The 16,198-nt window shown below is 37.8% G+C and overlaps 1 protein-coding gene across 2 annotated transcripts in view; it reads right to left on the bottom strand.

Moving 5' to 3' along the window:
- Nucleotides 1-16,198, bottom strand: part of LOC139145391 (F-box/WD repeat-containing protein 8-like) — a 115,900-nt gene that overhangs the window by 31,592 nt on the left and 68,110 nt on the right. Inside the window, exon 11 of one of the 2 annotated variants that reach the window (XM_070716529.1) lies at nt 13,476-14,602. The exons of the other annotated variant lie outside the window; for it this stretch is intronic. Coding sequence (XP_070572630.1) covers nt 14,461-14,602 — 142 coding nt within the window. The 3' untranslated portion in view covers nt 13,476-14,460. Of the gene's footprint in view, nt 1-13,475; nt 14,603-16,198 lie in introns of those variants that run through there. 2 annotated transcript variants of the gene reach the window in all.

The following is a 16,198-nucleotide window of genomic DNA, read 5'->3' as shown; positions in this document are numbered from 1 at the left end:
CCCACTCACTTACATTCAAGTGGTTAGCGATTTCTGAACCCACTCGCTGAATTCTTCATGTGGTCAGCGATTTCTGGACCCACTCACTGAATTCTTCATGTGGTCAGCGTTTTCTGAACCCACTCACTGAATCCTTCAACTGGTTAGCGATTTCTGAACCAACTCACTTACATTCAAGTGGTTAGCGATTTCTGAACCCACTCGCTGAATCCTTTAACTAGTTAGCGATTTCTGAACCCACTGACCGAATCCTTCAAGTGGTCAGCGATTGCTGAACCAACTCACCGAATCCTTTAACTACTTGCCTACATTCCGCTAGGCACCCCAGCAGACTTGATATTTTTTCTACCATAATCCGGTCACTCAAAAAGAGACCCGTCAAATTCACTCACGGATTCTGAAGGTGGCTGACCATTACGCTAGGGGGTCTTTATCAAAGCTTGTAAGATGTGACCCGGAAATAATCTTTACTGAGTAAGTAGCCTAATAGATACTGAATCGCATGGTTCGCATGCCCAGCCCGCCTCACAAAACGTGTACAATTAACAGTAAAAGGGGTGAAAAATGACTTATTGTCCGGACCAGAAGTCAGGCTTTCTTGACACACAAGACGAAACGTAATGACACCACCGTCAATCTACGCAGGCACAGTCCCTCTATGGATAGAGGGACTGTGACGCAAGTTAATACTGTGGCGTCCATAGAAACCTATGCTCTTCGAAAAGGTCTGGTCAATCGAAACTGGAGACTCAGCCAAAGACGCGCAAAAGTTCGGCGACCTACGTCGTTTTTTGGTCACGATTACAGTTTTCTTTTACAATTATCTACAACATCGACAAACAACAGCAAGGAATGACACATTGTTTTTTAATATTTTTTATTATCGTCATCATCATCATCATCATCACCATCAACAACAACAACAACAACAACAACAACAACAACAACAAGATTACTAAATTCCCTGTGGTTGTGACCGACGGTACGGAGATCAAGTTTGCTGAATGAATTGAGAGAGAAAAACATATATAAATAAAAATTCAATATTTCACCATCGTAATCATTGAATTAGTCGTTTCTTCCATTATGGAGTAGGCCTATTATGAAAATTTCGTTGAAAATAAATGACGGGACTGCTTCTGCTCCGTCTACTCAAACGAAGTTTGGCGTACGGCCGGGCTACGCTGTATATACAGGATAGGCAATACATGTACAGCCCATCAACTTCGATATCGTTGCCGTAATTGAAAATGCTCAGAAAGGAACAAATTATATCTTGAATACAGTATAAAAGTCTTACTTAGTAATTTAAAAGTATTTCCAAATAATATCAAACGTAACGGGGACTACCGTAGTACAATTACCGGCTGGATGCCAGCACAACATTAATGGCGCTCCAGGCATGGTAGAAGTTCGAACACAAGAGAGATCCCGGCCGGCCTCACTGCAAAGTCGACCCCGTGCACACCCGGCCCAACAGCAAACTAACCTCTTGGTGTGATTCTGTTGTTTAGGGGAGAACCATTTGATTTCTGGGGGGGATATGGAGGATTTTGAGAAAAAAAAATTTGTCACCAGGTGAGAGAGAAGAAAAAAAAAATTGATCCTGTCATGGCCTGAGAAAAAAAAAATTGTCATAACAGACAGAAGAGAAAAAAAATTGTCACAATGCACCAGAAATAAGCAAAATTTGGAAACCTTATTCTCATGTATTCTTTGTCGGCGCGCCGCCATAGGCGGCGCAAATGTTTTTACCACAAGCAATTCTTATGTTTTTTTCCCAGCACTTATGATATAAGCATGCACTACATAGGTCTACTTTACACCTCAGTACACTCAATGTTTTCCTTCCATTTTCTGACCCAAGAAATCATATTTCAGGATTTCTGTTGCAATATCTTAATGGCATAGGCACTATCTAAAGGGGACTATTTGACTTCTGTAAATTGTGAAAATTTAAAACACAAGACAGGAGTCAACAAGTCATCGTTGATGACACAGTCCCCGCTTGTCCATTTTGTTATAATCTTTGGTGTCTAGGTAGCTGTGGAATGACATTGATGCAACGGGTGCATCAGGCCTGTGACTTGCATAATAAAGTAATCTGAGGAACGTTCAATAAAAGACTCATCTCTGCCGGTGTTGACCACTAAAGGAACTTTTTATTACATCACACATAACGATGCCCTCACTGCCTCTAGTGTCATGACAGCACATACTATACACATGGTTTGGTGGAATTTTCAAATGGTATGGGATCGGGTATGTTGTTGTAATCAGCCATTTTGGATCATATAATGAAACAATTAATGTGCACAAGAATGCAGCCATATCACGTTTAAACAAAATCAGTCCATTGAAGGACAGTGACCTATGTTTATAAAATTGAAATCAAATGGCTGTCTATTGACCATATGGATCGTAGCACAAAATTAGTAGACATGCATAAGTATGCCATAGTACTTTATCTTTGTACCAAGTCTCAACAACATTGGATAAGGAATATTTGCATATGATTAAGCCTCAAAGACATGAAAAAATCCAAAGTGACAATCTGGCAGCCATATTGGAACATGTCAAGAAGTAAATTGACATGTATACATGTATGTGTACCATAGTGCTGATCTTTGTGCCAAGTTTGGACAAAATGGGTTTAATGACCTTGAATTATGCTTCAAAGACATGCAAAATTCAAACAAAATGGCAGAAATTCAAACAAAATGGCAGTTCTGCAGCCATATTGGATCCTATCGCAAGGTTAATTGATACATGCATATGTATGCCATAGTGCTTTGCCTTTGTGCCAAGTTTGAACAAAATCAGTTCAAGGATGTTTGAGTTATGGTTCAGAGACATGAGAAAATCGCAAAAAATGGACGCCTGTCGGCCATATTGGATCATATCATGAAATAAAGTGGCGTTCATATGAAGGGCATAATGTTTTGCTTTTGTGCCAAATTTGAACAGAATCGGTTCAAGGATGTCTGGAGTTATGGTCCAAAGACATGAAAAATCGCAACAAAATGGCTGCCTCACGCCCATATTGGATCGTATCGCAAAATAATTTTACATGCACATGAAGGCCATAGTGTTATGCATTTGTGCCAAGTTTTAACAGAATCTGTTCAAGGATGTCTGAGTTATGATCCAAAAACATGAAAGATCCCAACAAAATGGCCGCCTCACGCCCATATTGGATCGTATCGCAATATAATTTGACAAGCATATGTATGCCATAGTGTTATGCCTTTGTGCAAAGTTTGAACAGAATCGGTTCAAGGATATTTGAGTTATGGTTCAAAGACATGAAAAAATCGCAAACAAATGGCCGCCTCGCGGCCATGTTGAATCGTATCGCAAAATAATTTGACATGCACATGTAGGCCACAGTGTTATGCCTTTGTGCCAAGGTTGAACAGAATATGTTCAAGGATGTCTGAGTTATGGTCCAAAGACATGAAAAATCGCAACAAAATGGCCGCCTCGCGCCCATATTGGATCATATCGTGATATAATTTAACATGGATATAAAAGCCATAGTGTTATGCCTTTGTGCCAAGTTTGAACAGAATCTGTTCAAGGATGTTTGAGTTATGGTCCAAAGACATGAAAAATCGCAACAAAATGGCCGCCTCGCGGCCATATTGGATCGTATCACAAAATAAATTGACGTGCATCTGTAGGTCATAGTGCTATGCCTTTGTGCCGAGTTTGAACGAAATGGTTCAGCAGTGTCTGAGAAACTGTTGATGACGGACGGACGGACGGACGGACGGACGGACGGACGCACAGACGGGACCCAATCTATAAGTCCCCGCCGGACTTCGTCCGCGGGGACTAATAAACTAGTGTTAAAACCAATATATTATTTTTTCAATATAAATTTGTTAGAAAGATATACCTTGACAATGAAAAATTGAGGAACAACAAATATAATGAAATACAATGTGTGAGCCTTGTTTTTCTGACCACAAACACTGGATCGCAAACATACCATATTCAGGCTTTTCATAAGAAGCTGGCAGCTGGAGAAATGACACAAGAAGGTCACAGATTTTACGTTCCTGTATATTCATTTTCTTCAGTCTCTGGCAAACAGAACTGTTTTTCACAAATTGTATTGTCATTGTTTGGTTGTTGAATATTGTGACTCAAAAACTGATCATGCAAAAAATGGAAAAAATATCAGTGTTCAATGTCCATTAGCTCACGTGTGTAAACACATGGGCTATTGTCATAGCGATGTCTGTCTGTCTGTCCGTGTGTGTGTGTGTGTGTGTGTGGTTAGTGTGTGTGTGTGTGTGTGTGTCTGTCTGTCTGTTTACACGATAACTCAAAAACGCCTGAACGGATTCAAGTCAGATTTGGTACACAGGTACCATATGCTACTTGCAAGAACTGATTAGATTTTGGTTAGTGTGGCTTGCATATTAATGAAGTTATGCAATATTGTTTTTTTCCTTACAATGGTTTCCCTATGGAGACGGTAATGACAGTGTACACATATATCAAGAAATACTGCACAAAATTTCATGAAACTTTTCACACATGACAATCTACGAACATTATGATGATACTGTGAGTGTCATGTCAATTATCTTCTCATTTGCATATTTAATGAACTTTTGTTATTAGTGAGATAATTCTGAAATTCCTGCACCAAACTTGATGATACTTGCAGCAAATATTGATCTTATGTATATCTTATTATACTTAGAAGCATTAGGCAGTGTCAAGTTAATAAATAGCTCATTTGCATATTTTATGAAGGTTTGTAATTAGTCATATAACTCTGATATAATTTCACCAAATGTGATGAAATCTGCTACAGATACTGATCCAATTTTTATCTAACTGTAGTGTAAAGCATTTAGTAGTGTGAAATTAAGGGTTCATTTGCATATTTAATGAACTTTGTAAATAGGTATATAACTCTGAAATTACGGCACCCAAGTCAGTGAAATTGGGTACAGATATTGTTTTGATAAATATCTAATTGTACTGAGAAGCATTTGGCAGTGTCAAGTTAACAAATAGGTCATTTGCATATTTTATGAAGTTTTGTAATTAGTGATATAACTCCAAAATAATTGCACCAAATATGATGAAATCTGCTGCAGATACTGATCCGACAGATATCTAATTGTGGTGAAGAGCATTTAGTTGCGTTAAGTTAATTAAGGTTTCATTTGCATATTTAATAAACTTTGTAATTAGTGATATAACTCCAGAATTACAGCGTTAAATTTGATGAAACTTGCTACAGATGTTGATCTGATAAATATCCAATTGTACTGAGAAGCATTGAGCAGTGTCAAGTTAATAATCAGCTCATTTGCATATTTCATGAAGTCTTATAATTAGTCATATAACTCCGAAATAACTGCATCAAATGTGATGAAAACTGCTGCACATACTGATACGACAGATATCTAACTGTGTTGTAAAGCATTTAGTACTGTAAAGTTAATTAAGGGTTCATTTGAATATTTAATAAACTTTGTAATTAGGTATATAACTCCAAAATTACAGCGTTAAATTTGATGAAACTTGCTACAGATGTTGATTTGATAAATATTTAATTGTGCTATGAATCATTGAACAGTGTCAAGTTAATTTAGGGTTCATTTGCATATTTAATGAACTTTGTAATTAGTGACATTACTCTAAAATTACAGCATTAAATTAAATAAAACGTGCTACAAATGTTGATCTGGTGGATATCTAATTGTTCCATAAAGCATTGAGCAGTGTCAAGTTAATTGCATATTAAATAAAGTTTTGTAATTAGTGATTAAACTCTGAGAGTACTGTGCGAAGTTGAAAAACCTGCTACATACATTGATAACATATATCTTATTGTTCTGTGAAGCGTTCTACTATTAATGAACCTGTTGTAAAACACGTGAGCATATTCAGTTCATATCTGGTTTTCAAACAGTTTTACTGAGTGCAAAATAAACTGAAACTCCTCAGATTGCACCATTAAACACATCAATTTCTCAAAATTTCCAATACAAGAGGGGGAACCCCCCCTCTCGTGCTCTCCCCCTTGGGGTATTCGAACAGTTTCACTTATTAAACAAATTAAAAAAACTCTCAGATTGCACCAGACTGCACCATTGCACACATCAATATCTTAAACATTTCCATGCAAGATAGGAGAAAGCCTCTGTGACACTTCCCCCTAAGCCTCTCTCATGTTCTCCCCCTGTACTTTCAAATTCTGCCCGGTCAGATATCCTAGTGAAAACCCTGTCATAATATCCATCCAAATTAAACAATGTACTATATGATTAGATACTGCGTGATCTTTTATATCTTTATTTTATTGTGACTTTGAATTTCATTTTGATGTGTTCACCTTTTTTGAACCATCATGAGATAACTGATGATAGTCTAGCAGGGTACTTCAGGATTTGATAGGTCTTTACTGTTGCTGTATTTTGTGAATTTTACAATTACATGTATTGGTATTTAATTTTTCTAAGTGGGGGATCGGTCAAAATTTCAGAGTTAGAGAGGGAGGTTACTCAAATTCATCATGGGTTGGTGAAGGGCGGGGGTCACTCGAAATTTCGGAGTTTCAGGCCGTAAATAATGACGGCTCCCTTACATACAACGCATTACAAACTTGATGACCGATAAAAAAAAAATTGCACTGCTACTCCATTTGGAAAAAAAAAATTGATGCAGGTCTGACAGTAGAAAAAAAAATTGCTGTCACTCTGACAGGAAAAAAAAAAATTGCTCCCATACCATCTTCCTCCATACCCCCCCCCAGAAATCAAATGGTTCTCCCCTTACTTATTTCTTAAAGAATTCATGACACATATATCTGCACAATTTACTACGTTATCGGTTCGTTACTACGTTATCGGTAATTTTTCCTACGTTATCGGGTTTGATACGTTATCGGTTAGTATCGATTGTAACATCAGGTCGTAAATAATGACGGTTTCCCTACTTTCTGCCAAAGGCCATCGCGTTCACTTGCATTCGATAGGCTGCCGTGCATTGCCAAAATATGTTGCTTCGATTTCGCAATCACCTTGCAGCTAATGCGGCAATCAGCTGAATTTTATTACTTTAAGTTACTCAATTTTGATAGTTATTTGCCTACAGAAGTGAGCCAAGTGCATATAGTGTCGTCTTGATTTTACATCGGTACCGGGAGTTCCTGTGTGACCTTGTGCAGGGTGCGCATCCGGCTCTGCCAACTTCAGTTTGAATAATCCGTATATAACGCACACATTGTACCAGAATATAATGTCAGCCTCCTCTCCCAAAGTTCTGTATCCTCTGAAACACAGTAACAGTACGTTTTTGAACAGAGGAGAACAAAATAAAATCATTCGCAGGTAATTCAGCCAGCGACCGTGGACGTTTGCCCCGGCATGGCGCGGCATGGCCCCAGGAATTTTTTGGGACTGTTGGCTGATGAGAGCCTCTTATTATACGACATTGAACTATTCTAAGGTCTTAAAATACGTTAAGAACATTTTTCTTTTATCGTTTCCTGGGAACGTTCCTTGTCTACGATATTCAATTACCATATTGTCGTTTTTCTGAAACCGTACGATGACGAGAACTGTACTTCCATGCGAGCGATCACTCGTGCGAGGCATGCTGCAAGACGTATACATGTGCGTTGTCAACAAACCCGCGCGGCAATCCAACTCGATCAGGCAGTATTTAGCGTTTGCATGTCAGTACAGAAGCTCAAATTTGGCGTATTTCTTCACTGAACAACATTTCACGATGGATGAAAGGGAATAACATGTAATATCGAACAAAAAAAGGTTAAAAGTTAAAAAATAATGGGGCTTTAAGGCCAGGAAGAAAAAATAAAATAAAAATAATCCACTGACGGAGTGTGTGTCGACGTAAAACACAGAGGTCAAAGCTAATTTCGCCCCCTTAGCATGCTAGTGAAAATTGACACCACAATTTTTGTGACGACATTTGACGTAGGCATGACGCTGTGTGACGTAGGGGTCTTGTTTCTTGTCATAAGTCGAAACTAATGAAGTTGAGCTTAGGGAGTTCAGTACTTGAAGAATTCAGTGACTTGGTTCAGAAATCGCTGACCACTTGAAGGATTCAGTGAGTTGGTTCAGAAATCGCTGACCACATGAAGAATTCAACGAGTGGGTTCAGAAATCGCTAACCACTTGGAGGATTCAGTGAGTGGGTTCAGAAATCGCTAACCAGTTGAAGGATTCAGTGAGTGGGTTCAGAAATCGCTAACTAGTTGAAGGATACAGTGAGTGGGTTCAGAAATCGCTGACCACATGAAGAATTCAGCGAGTGGGTTCACAGGGGATTCAATCTCCGATGATGACGATGATGATGATTAAATATTAAAAATGAAGATAAATAAACATATATTTGGACTCAGTAAATTTGTTGTTATTGTTGTTGTTATTGTTGTTGTTGTCGTTGTTGATACTATTTGCAGAAAAGAACAAAGTATGCGCTGCAAATTTCAACACAGCCTAACTATACATGTGCGTCGCAAATTCAATACAGCCTAACTATACATGTGCGTTGCAAATTCAATACAGCCTAACTATACATGTGCGTTGCTGCCTAACTATGCATGTGCGTTGCAAATTCAATACAGCCTAATTTGGAGCGCATGTGTATAGCATGGAGGTAGCTTACCTCCATGTGTACAGTGAGGCTGTATTGAATTTTGCAGCACATAATTTGTCCTTTTCTGCAAATACTATCAACTACAACAACAACAATAACAACAACAACAACAACAACTTTACTGAGTCCAAATATATTTTTATTTTTCTTCATTTTTAAATGTTTAATCATCATCATCGTCATCATCGGAGATCGAATCCCCTGTGGTGGGTTCAGAAATCGCTAACCACTTGAATGTAAGTGAGTGGGTTCAGAAATCGCTGACCACGTGAAGGATGCAGTAAGTGGGTTCAGAATCGCTAACCACTTGAATAATTCAGTGAGTGGGTTCAGAAATCGGCAAGCCGAATGTGGATAACTAGTGGAAAATTCGGTCAGTGGTGTAGGAAAACGGATGTTAATTTGGCATGCATTACGCGCCATATGACATCACTTCTAGTCTCTTTGCCAGAGTTCATATATCTTTCATGAATTTGACATCGTTGTGTGTACTTGTGCTTTACCGTCTGTTCTGTGCTGATGTTTTGTAACAATTGACTATGTATGACGAATTTTGAACCAGTGTTATCGGATAATGAATGGGTATGATTGTGATTATTTTGTATTGTGATGTTAATTATTTTGACCAACAGTATATACCGGACAAAATTTACAAGCAGATTTTCTCAAGCATGAGGTCTTATGGTTTTCGACAATTTCTATTTTAATCGAGTGTTTCACTGATACAGTTTGGTATATTCTTATACAGATCAATGAGTGAATGCATGACCCTTTTGTCTGCTACGAGCATGGTTAAAGTTGAACGCGCCTCGGGGACACAAATTTGGACTCTCACACTTTTACAATTCTTTTCTGTTGTACCGCTTGTGGGGTACATTTTAAAGCTCTGGGTGTAAGGAAACGTTTCACCTCTTAGTTTTTCGAAATTAGAAAACTTTATTTTTATCCACAGAGTTAACATAGGGATGGCTGCCATTTTGAATTTTAAATATCGGTAAATCTTGAGTTATTTGTTTCTCTAGTACCATATATTGCACGCTGACCCCCTGATTTTTATTCTTGGTTTTGAAAGAGTATGTTAAAGATTCCTCAAGGAACGTTTGAGCAAAAGTTTAAGTCTTTCACATTCGAGGTGCGAACTACCACCATTACCAACAAGGTTTTTTATTGATTTTGCAATTCTCGAGTACGTTAAGGCGAGGCTCGTGAAATTTCTTATGAATATGCAAATTTGCACAAATAAATATTCAGGTTTCCACGAGCGCGCGCGCTCAGCACGATTGAACTGCATCGCGGACGTGTATGTAAGCTTATGGTATGTAGTGTGCGAGTGTAGTCTTCGAGGCTTCAGCTCACGTGGGCAAGAGACCCGAACCGCTAGATTTTGAACGGCTATTTATGCCAACCAACTTCACCGTTTCGGTCTTTAGCATGTCCAGAGCCAACGAAGACTTTTACATATCGAAATGAACGCAGTTAGATGAACGATATTGTGGCTACGCCAACATGGTTGCCACCATCAGCACACGCGTTGATCCCTGATGTGGCCCGCCACTTGTTTTCGCAATCATTCATCAATGACAGACTGAGGTGTTTTAGCAAAAACTGATTGTCACTACTCACGACATGTACAAAAAACCGTCAGAGACAAAAGCAAGGTTAAATATTTTATCGATCTCCAACTGCTCTCGCACCGACGCGATTGCTGAATGCGTGCTGAAATGGACGCGACCGCCTCGTTACTAGGATACAGTCAGCTGTCTCTACCCATAAAGCATTGTTATGTGGTCCCTGGATGGGCTTCCCCAGGGGCCTGCATAGGGATTCCCCGGGCCGGCTAGAGTCCCAAATTACGAAAAGAAAAATGCCAAAATCCAGCCGCTAAACATGTTATTTTTTTAAAATCGCTGATTTGAATATTATATTGACATGTTTGTCGATATCATGCTGACAATTCTTTATCCCAGAAAGCAAGTGCAGGCACAGTTTGACCCCAATTACGCTCGTATTGGAGGTCGTCCGTCAAGGGTCAGCTGATATTTTGTGGCGAGTCATTAATACGGGGGCGAAATTTCTTACAGTATAGGTCGCACTAGTGATGGAAAATGGGGTCAACATGGACAATGTGGTTGTTTACAGGATCTGGGGGAGTCTAGCGGCTGGATTCTGTGCTCGAACTGACAATACCATTTTCGAACCCAAAATACCGTTTTTTAGTAAAATTAATAACTATTTCGGGGATTTCATCAACATAATACTATTTTGCGGAGTCGTTTTTTATAAAATAAATATACAAAGTTTGACTAATACGGAAGGATGAGTCGATTTAGCCAGTAAAACCGAAACGCATTCGTCTATAGAGGGCGCCCTTGTGGGAGCCGTGCCTTAACATACTCCACGATTGTATTTTAGAAACCATGCTTAATCTACAGCAAAAAGTTTAACATTTGGAGTTCTTTAAACCTGAAACTTAAGTTTTTCAGATCATATTTCTTTTACTGTTAATAAATCTTTTATAATGTTGGGTTTCACAAAACGAAACTCTCAAAATTTTACTCAGGTTCAAATTTTTTAATCCCTTTATACTTCTAAACTTTTTCTTTGAGCTTTCGAGGAACCAGTAAATTGGACTTGATCCCGTAGGATTTCCGAATAAATGAATAAACAAATAAAAAAAAATACAAATACAATACCATGTGGCAGTGTAGAAGCACTATCAGCGTGCATATTGCTGTAGAGATAGCGAATTGACTCTAGATTAATTCCTATGCGACATCACAATTCGTCAGCTGTTGGATGAACACAAACAGCCATGTGAAGATTTAATGAGGAGTGGACGATTTGATATTCATGGCTGTAGGCTTGAAAGATTGGGTTTGAAAGATTCTGAAGCATTATGCTTCTTTCTTCACTTCACCTGGAATAATATCTCTTCAACTCTGTTAATTCTGGCATCTTTTTTCACTTTCCCTCTTAACAGAATCTTTTCCCCTTTTACTCGCGCATACAGACGCTGAAATGTCAATATTCGCAAAACTGAACAGGGAAAGAAATATAAAGTAGCACAAAGTTAACATGGAATAGTAGTCAAACAGCATATGTTTTAGGAAGCTGATGACTTTGAATCGCAAACTCAAAAATATCAGTACAATGTGGTTAAAAAGACTTGTCAAGGATAAAAGCAGCACATTCAGCAACATTACTTGTCCTTAACTGTAACCTGACCACTCACATGATCTTTACAACAAAACACTTTTTAACTCTTTAGCTCACAATATTAAATTGGCGCTTCTAACATGTATGAATATTCTCAGTGAGCGGTAAATGGCAAGCAAATATGTGAAGATGAAAAGGGCATCACGGGAATGATCTAATAAAATACAGTAATTTTTTTATATCATTCACAACAGGAGACTGTATAGAATATGAAGTATTGGACATGAGTGCGATGTGAAAGAAATGAACTCCAAAGAGTAAAACGTTGTTAAATCTGAGCAAGCTAGATACTAAGATTGCATTATTATTACTATTATTATTATTATTATCATTATTATTATACTTTTATAGTCCTAAAAAGAATAATCACCTTACAGATCAGAGGATAAAAATAACGACCTGACAGACATAAAAAACAAAAACAAAACAAAACACAGACTAAGTCAGCAAACACACGAAAAAAAAAATACACTTCAGAGATTGAGTCTCTTGATGGCTGTTGGAACAATGCTCTTGCTGTAGGCACCTTAATTTGTTACACTTCAAGCAGCGAAATCTCCTTCCTGAAGGCAACAATTCAAAAGAGGAATACAAAGGATGGTTTACGTCAGCAGTGATTGATCGTGCTTTGCGCAGTATTGCATTATCCGTGAGCACTGAAAGGGACGGAGTGGGTCTACCAATTATCTTAGCAGCCGTTTGCGAGATTTTTAACAACTTAGTGCGATTTACGGTAGAGAGCAACGAAAAGTAGCAGATATTGCAGTAAGTCAGAAGTGGTTCAATAATACTCCGATATTACTGTCTTGTGAGTCTGTGTGTAACAGCGCCCTCTACCTTCACATGCCAGACTATCTCCTGCACACATTGCGACTGAAGGTTATCATATTCCATTAGATGTGACAGAGAAGCAACTGGTCAAAAAAATCAGAAATTCATCCACAGGAAAATGTCACAAGATTCAATGCAAGTTTCCATATTTAAAAGTTGGTACTATTCCATTGTCTTGCAATATAATTCAATTGATCAGATCATAACGGTAAAGGTAAACATACATACTTTGATGGTTGAAACACACAATGGCATGCTGAAGAACGACATCTACTTTGTAAAAGTTTGGGAATGATATAAGTATGAAGAATTTCTCTCCAGAGTCCTTGGCGTTCAGCGAGTGGTGAGAGGCAATACTTTGTATTTATGGTTGAATGATAAAATATCTCGTATAATCTGGACAAAAGAAGGACAAAAGCTGTGACTGTGGGAAGATCCATTGAAAAACATAAATATAAAGCAAAGCATCATCTGTTTTAAGAATTTCAAACATGAGTTGTAGTAGCTTCATTTTGTACATGCATGACACACGTACACTAGGAATTAAGTGCAATCTGATTCTTTTTCCTGAAGAAGTGTTTTTGTCTATATTACTTATACAGCTCATATGATTATGACTCACCTAAATGGAGAATGTTTATACAATGCAAAATTATGCACTGATATATATCCTTTGCAGAATCAACCAGGCCAGGCTACTGCAATATTTTGGATAAACCTTTGTTTACATCAAGGTTTAAAATCATATGTAATTGAGAGACACATAGAAGTAGTATAGTAAAAATATTTATTGCTCATACCATGTTCACATCATGATATTAAAATGAGTAAAACCATACTAAAATATTATTGATAAAAGTAAATTGTTTAATTTGCTTTTTTTTATTTCATCACTAGACTCACAACAAACCAGGAAGAGATAAATTTCTGGTATTTATAAACAAATAAGTTTCATGCAATCAGTGTCACCATGCTAGCTGTAACAAATGATTGCCCGAGAGCGAGTTCCATGTTGATTGAATCTCATGGGAGTTTAATGCAGTATTGCATATGATTATCGGTGAACTGGTTTGAAAATACTAGTAGTTCCTACCGTGTCACAATCACAACGGAGACGTTTACTGTACCTCTTTGATCACTGATTTACACACGCATCATCATACAATTATTCTTTTTCAAAGCCTTTGTCATCTCTCCATTTGTTCAAATACACAAATAATTTGACAATTACATGGCCTGATGGCTTTTTCTCTCCATTTTTACCATGATGCTAAAATTATTCTTGGATGGACGATGATAGTTCCAACAACCCCCTCCATTTACATTAAGTGTCGACATTTCAATGAACAAAGTCCTATCCTCTCAATATTGCATACATGACCTCAAAAAGTAGTTCCATATGGCTGTCGGGGGAAATGTACATGGTGTCGAAAACGATATTCTGATCAGTCATTTGAGAGTTACTGTGGGTACTATGAAATAATACCACTGACAAACTATCCATTTCAATTACTGTATTTGACGGTCCAGACAACAGATGTACCAATAAGAGCTCAAAGTGGTGCTCTGTGATCAAAAACTGATATGTCAAATTAGCAAATACACAGCGACGATTTCTGAACTTGTTGTTCGACTGAACATCACTGAAAGATAATAATGACAACTTTCAATGTTCCTTGTTCCTGTAAATGTCAGTTGGTGAAGGCAACTCATCCCGAGGAAGATATCCAGGATTGTAGTTTTAGTACTGCTTCGTCATATATTATCATACGGGACAGCCAGTTTGATGTTGTAGTTGTAGCCCTCTGGTTCATCATAATTTGACTGGCAGATTGAAGGAAGGGAACTTGTGACTTCATCCAGGAGAAAGTTGTAAACCCGGAGGTCACCTCTCTGTCTGAAATACATGTTCAACAAAACCGTTATGTTTTGACACAATTTCAAATAGTGGGATATGCTTAACATATCGTGAATGACACTGTCATTATATCAATACTGGCATTGTAAAATGAAAATCACAGGGAAATATACCTTATTTGCAATTATTGACGGCTTGGTGTGCTATTCTTTACTGTGTACTGACCATTATAAAAGAAGCCAAAAATCCCTATCATCGGAGACATAATATGGGTTAGAATACTGCACTGAAGTCTGAATGTCATACAGCCAACATTTTGGGATGGCAAAGCGCCCTCAGTGGTGTTCTACTGTGATAGACAAGCGTGCTTTTAATCGAGCACAACTCAAAAGTTAGCAATGTAACTTCAAAATTACAGCATGTAATGGCAATGGGTTTTAAGACTGCCTACTGTGTACACTGAAGACATTCCTCAACAGAATTACTTTACGTCCACAGACTAAATTTTAACCTCAACAGCAAGTTCAATTATTAAAAAGTAACCTGTTCACAGAAGAGACAGTTGAAATCTCACAGGTCAAAAGCCATATATAGGCTACATTATAGCATAAACAGTGGAGCTCCACTGTCTATGAATGTAGTTATTATTTAAAGTGTAGCCATCTACTAAAGATATCGACTAACATAAAATTGACCTTGAATGAAAACTCTAATGTATGCATGCATGACATTGACATTCAGAACATTATCAAATAATAAAAGAGCTCTACTGTACCAACATTTTATTAGAGTCAGTGCCACATATCAGCAAGGTGAAACGTTGACATTGACATTGTGTGGAGTTTATTGGGCAATATCATGAATACTGACAAGACACATGACCTCTGGGTTACAATCTGGAATTACTTGAGTACAAGAGAGACAAAGGTCGTAAAGTGGGTTTAATTGGATAATATTATGTGAAATTCATACAGCTTAATCAGACTTTTGAGTAACACTGATATCGGTTAGAGACAGAGTGACTAGACGCGACAGAGTTTACATCGAAGACTACTAAATAAAATATGTCGGGTCTTGAAAATGTCTGACTTAAAAACTGTAAAATTGGAAAGAGAAGAGGACGCCTCAGTCTAAAACGTGAAGAATTATGGGATATACTAGCTTTCCTTCTCCTTCATTATTCAAAGAGGAGGTTTTAACAGTATCCAATATTGAGGTTTATCGGACAATCTTATGGATCAGAAGAGTGATGTCATCTGAATATTGATACAATTCTGATATCAGATATGTTGACAACAATGGCTATCCTCTATGTTAGAGTATCATGTACATCTGAGGCGGCAAGGAGATATACTGCTTAAAGAGTGGTTTTATCTGATAAAAGAAGATCACGCAAATGAGCCTCTACCATAGGTTGGAATCCAAGTATAATGAATGGGCTAGTGTTCCCCTTCTTTCTATCTTCTCAATTGCGTGATTCTAAGGAAAAAGCTGTCAATCATAATATTTCATGATAACCTCTTATCTTATCAGACTCCTATTTCCTTAGTTATATTCACCTCAAGGTAGGTTAGTGCACTGATGCCATGAAAGTATATTTGGAGCACAGAAAAATTGGACAGCACTTATCAATTT

The sequence above is a fragment of the Ptychodera flava genome, chromosome 12 (genome assembly GCF_041260155.1).
Source record: "Ptychodera flava strain L36383 chromosome 12, AS_Pfla_20210202, whole genome shotgun sequence".
Taxonomy (NCBI): Eukaryota; Metazoa; Hemichordata; class Enteropneusta; family Ptychoderidae; genus Ptychodera; species Ptychodera flava.
Note: the sequence above shows the minus strand (reverse complement) of the source record. Positions and strands in the feature narration are given on the sequence as shown.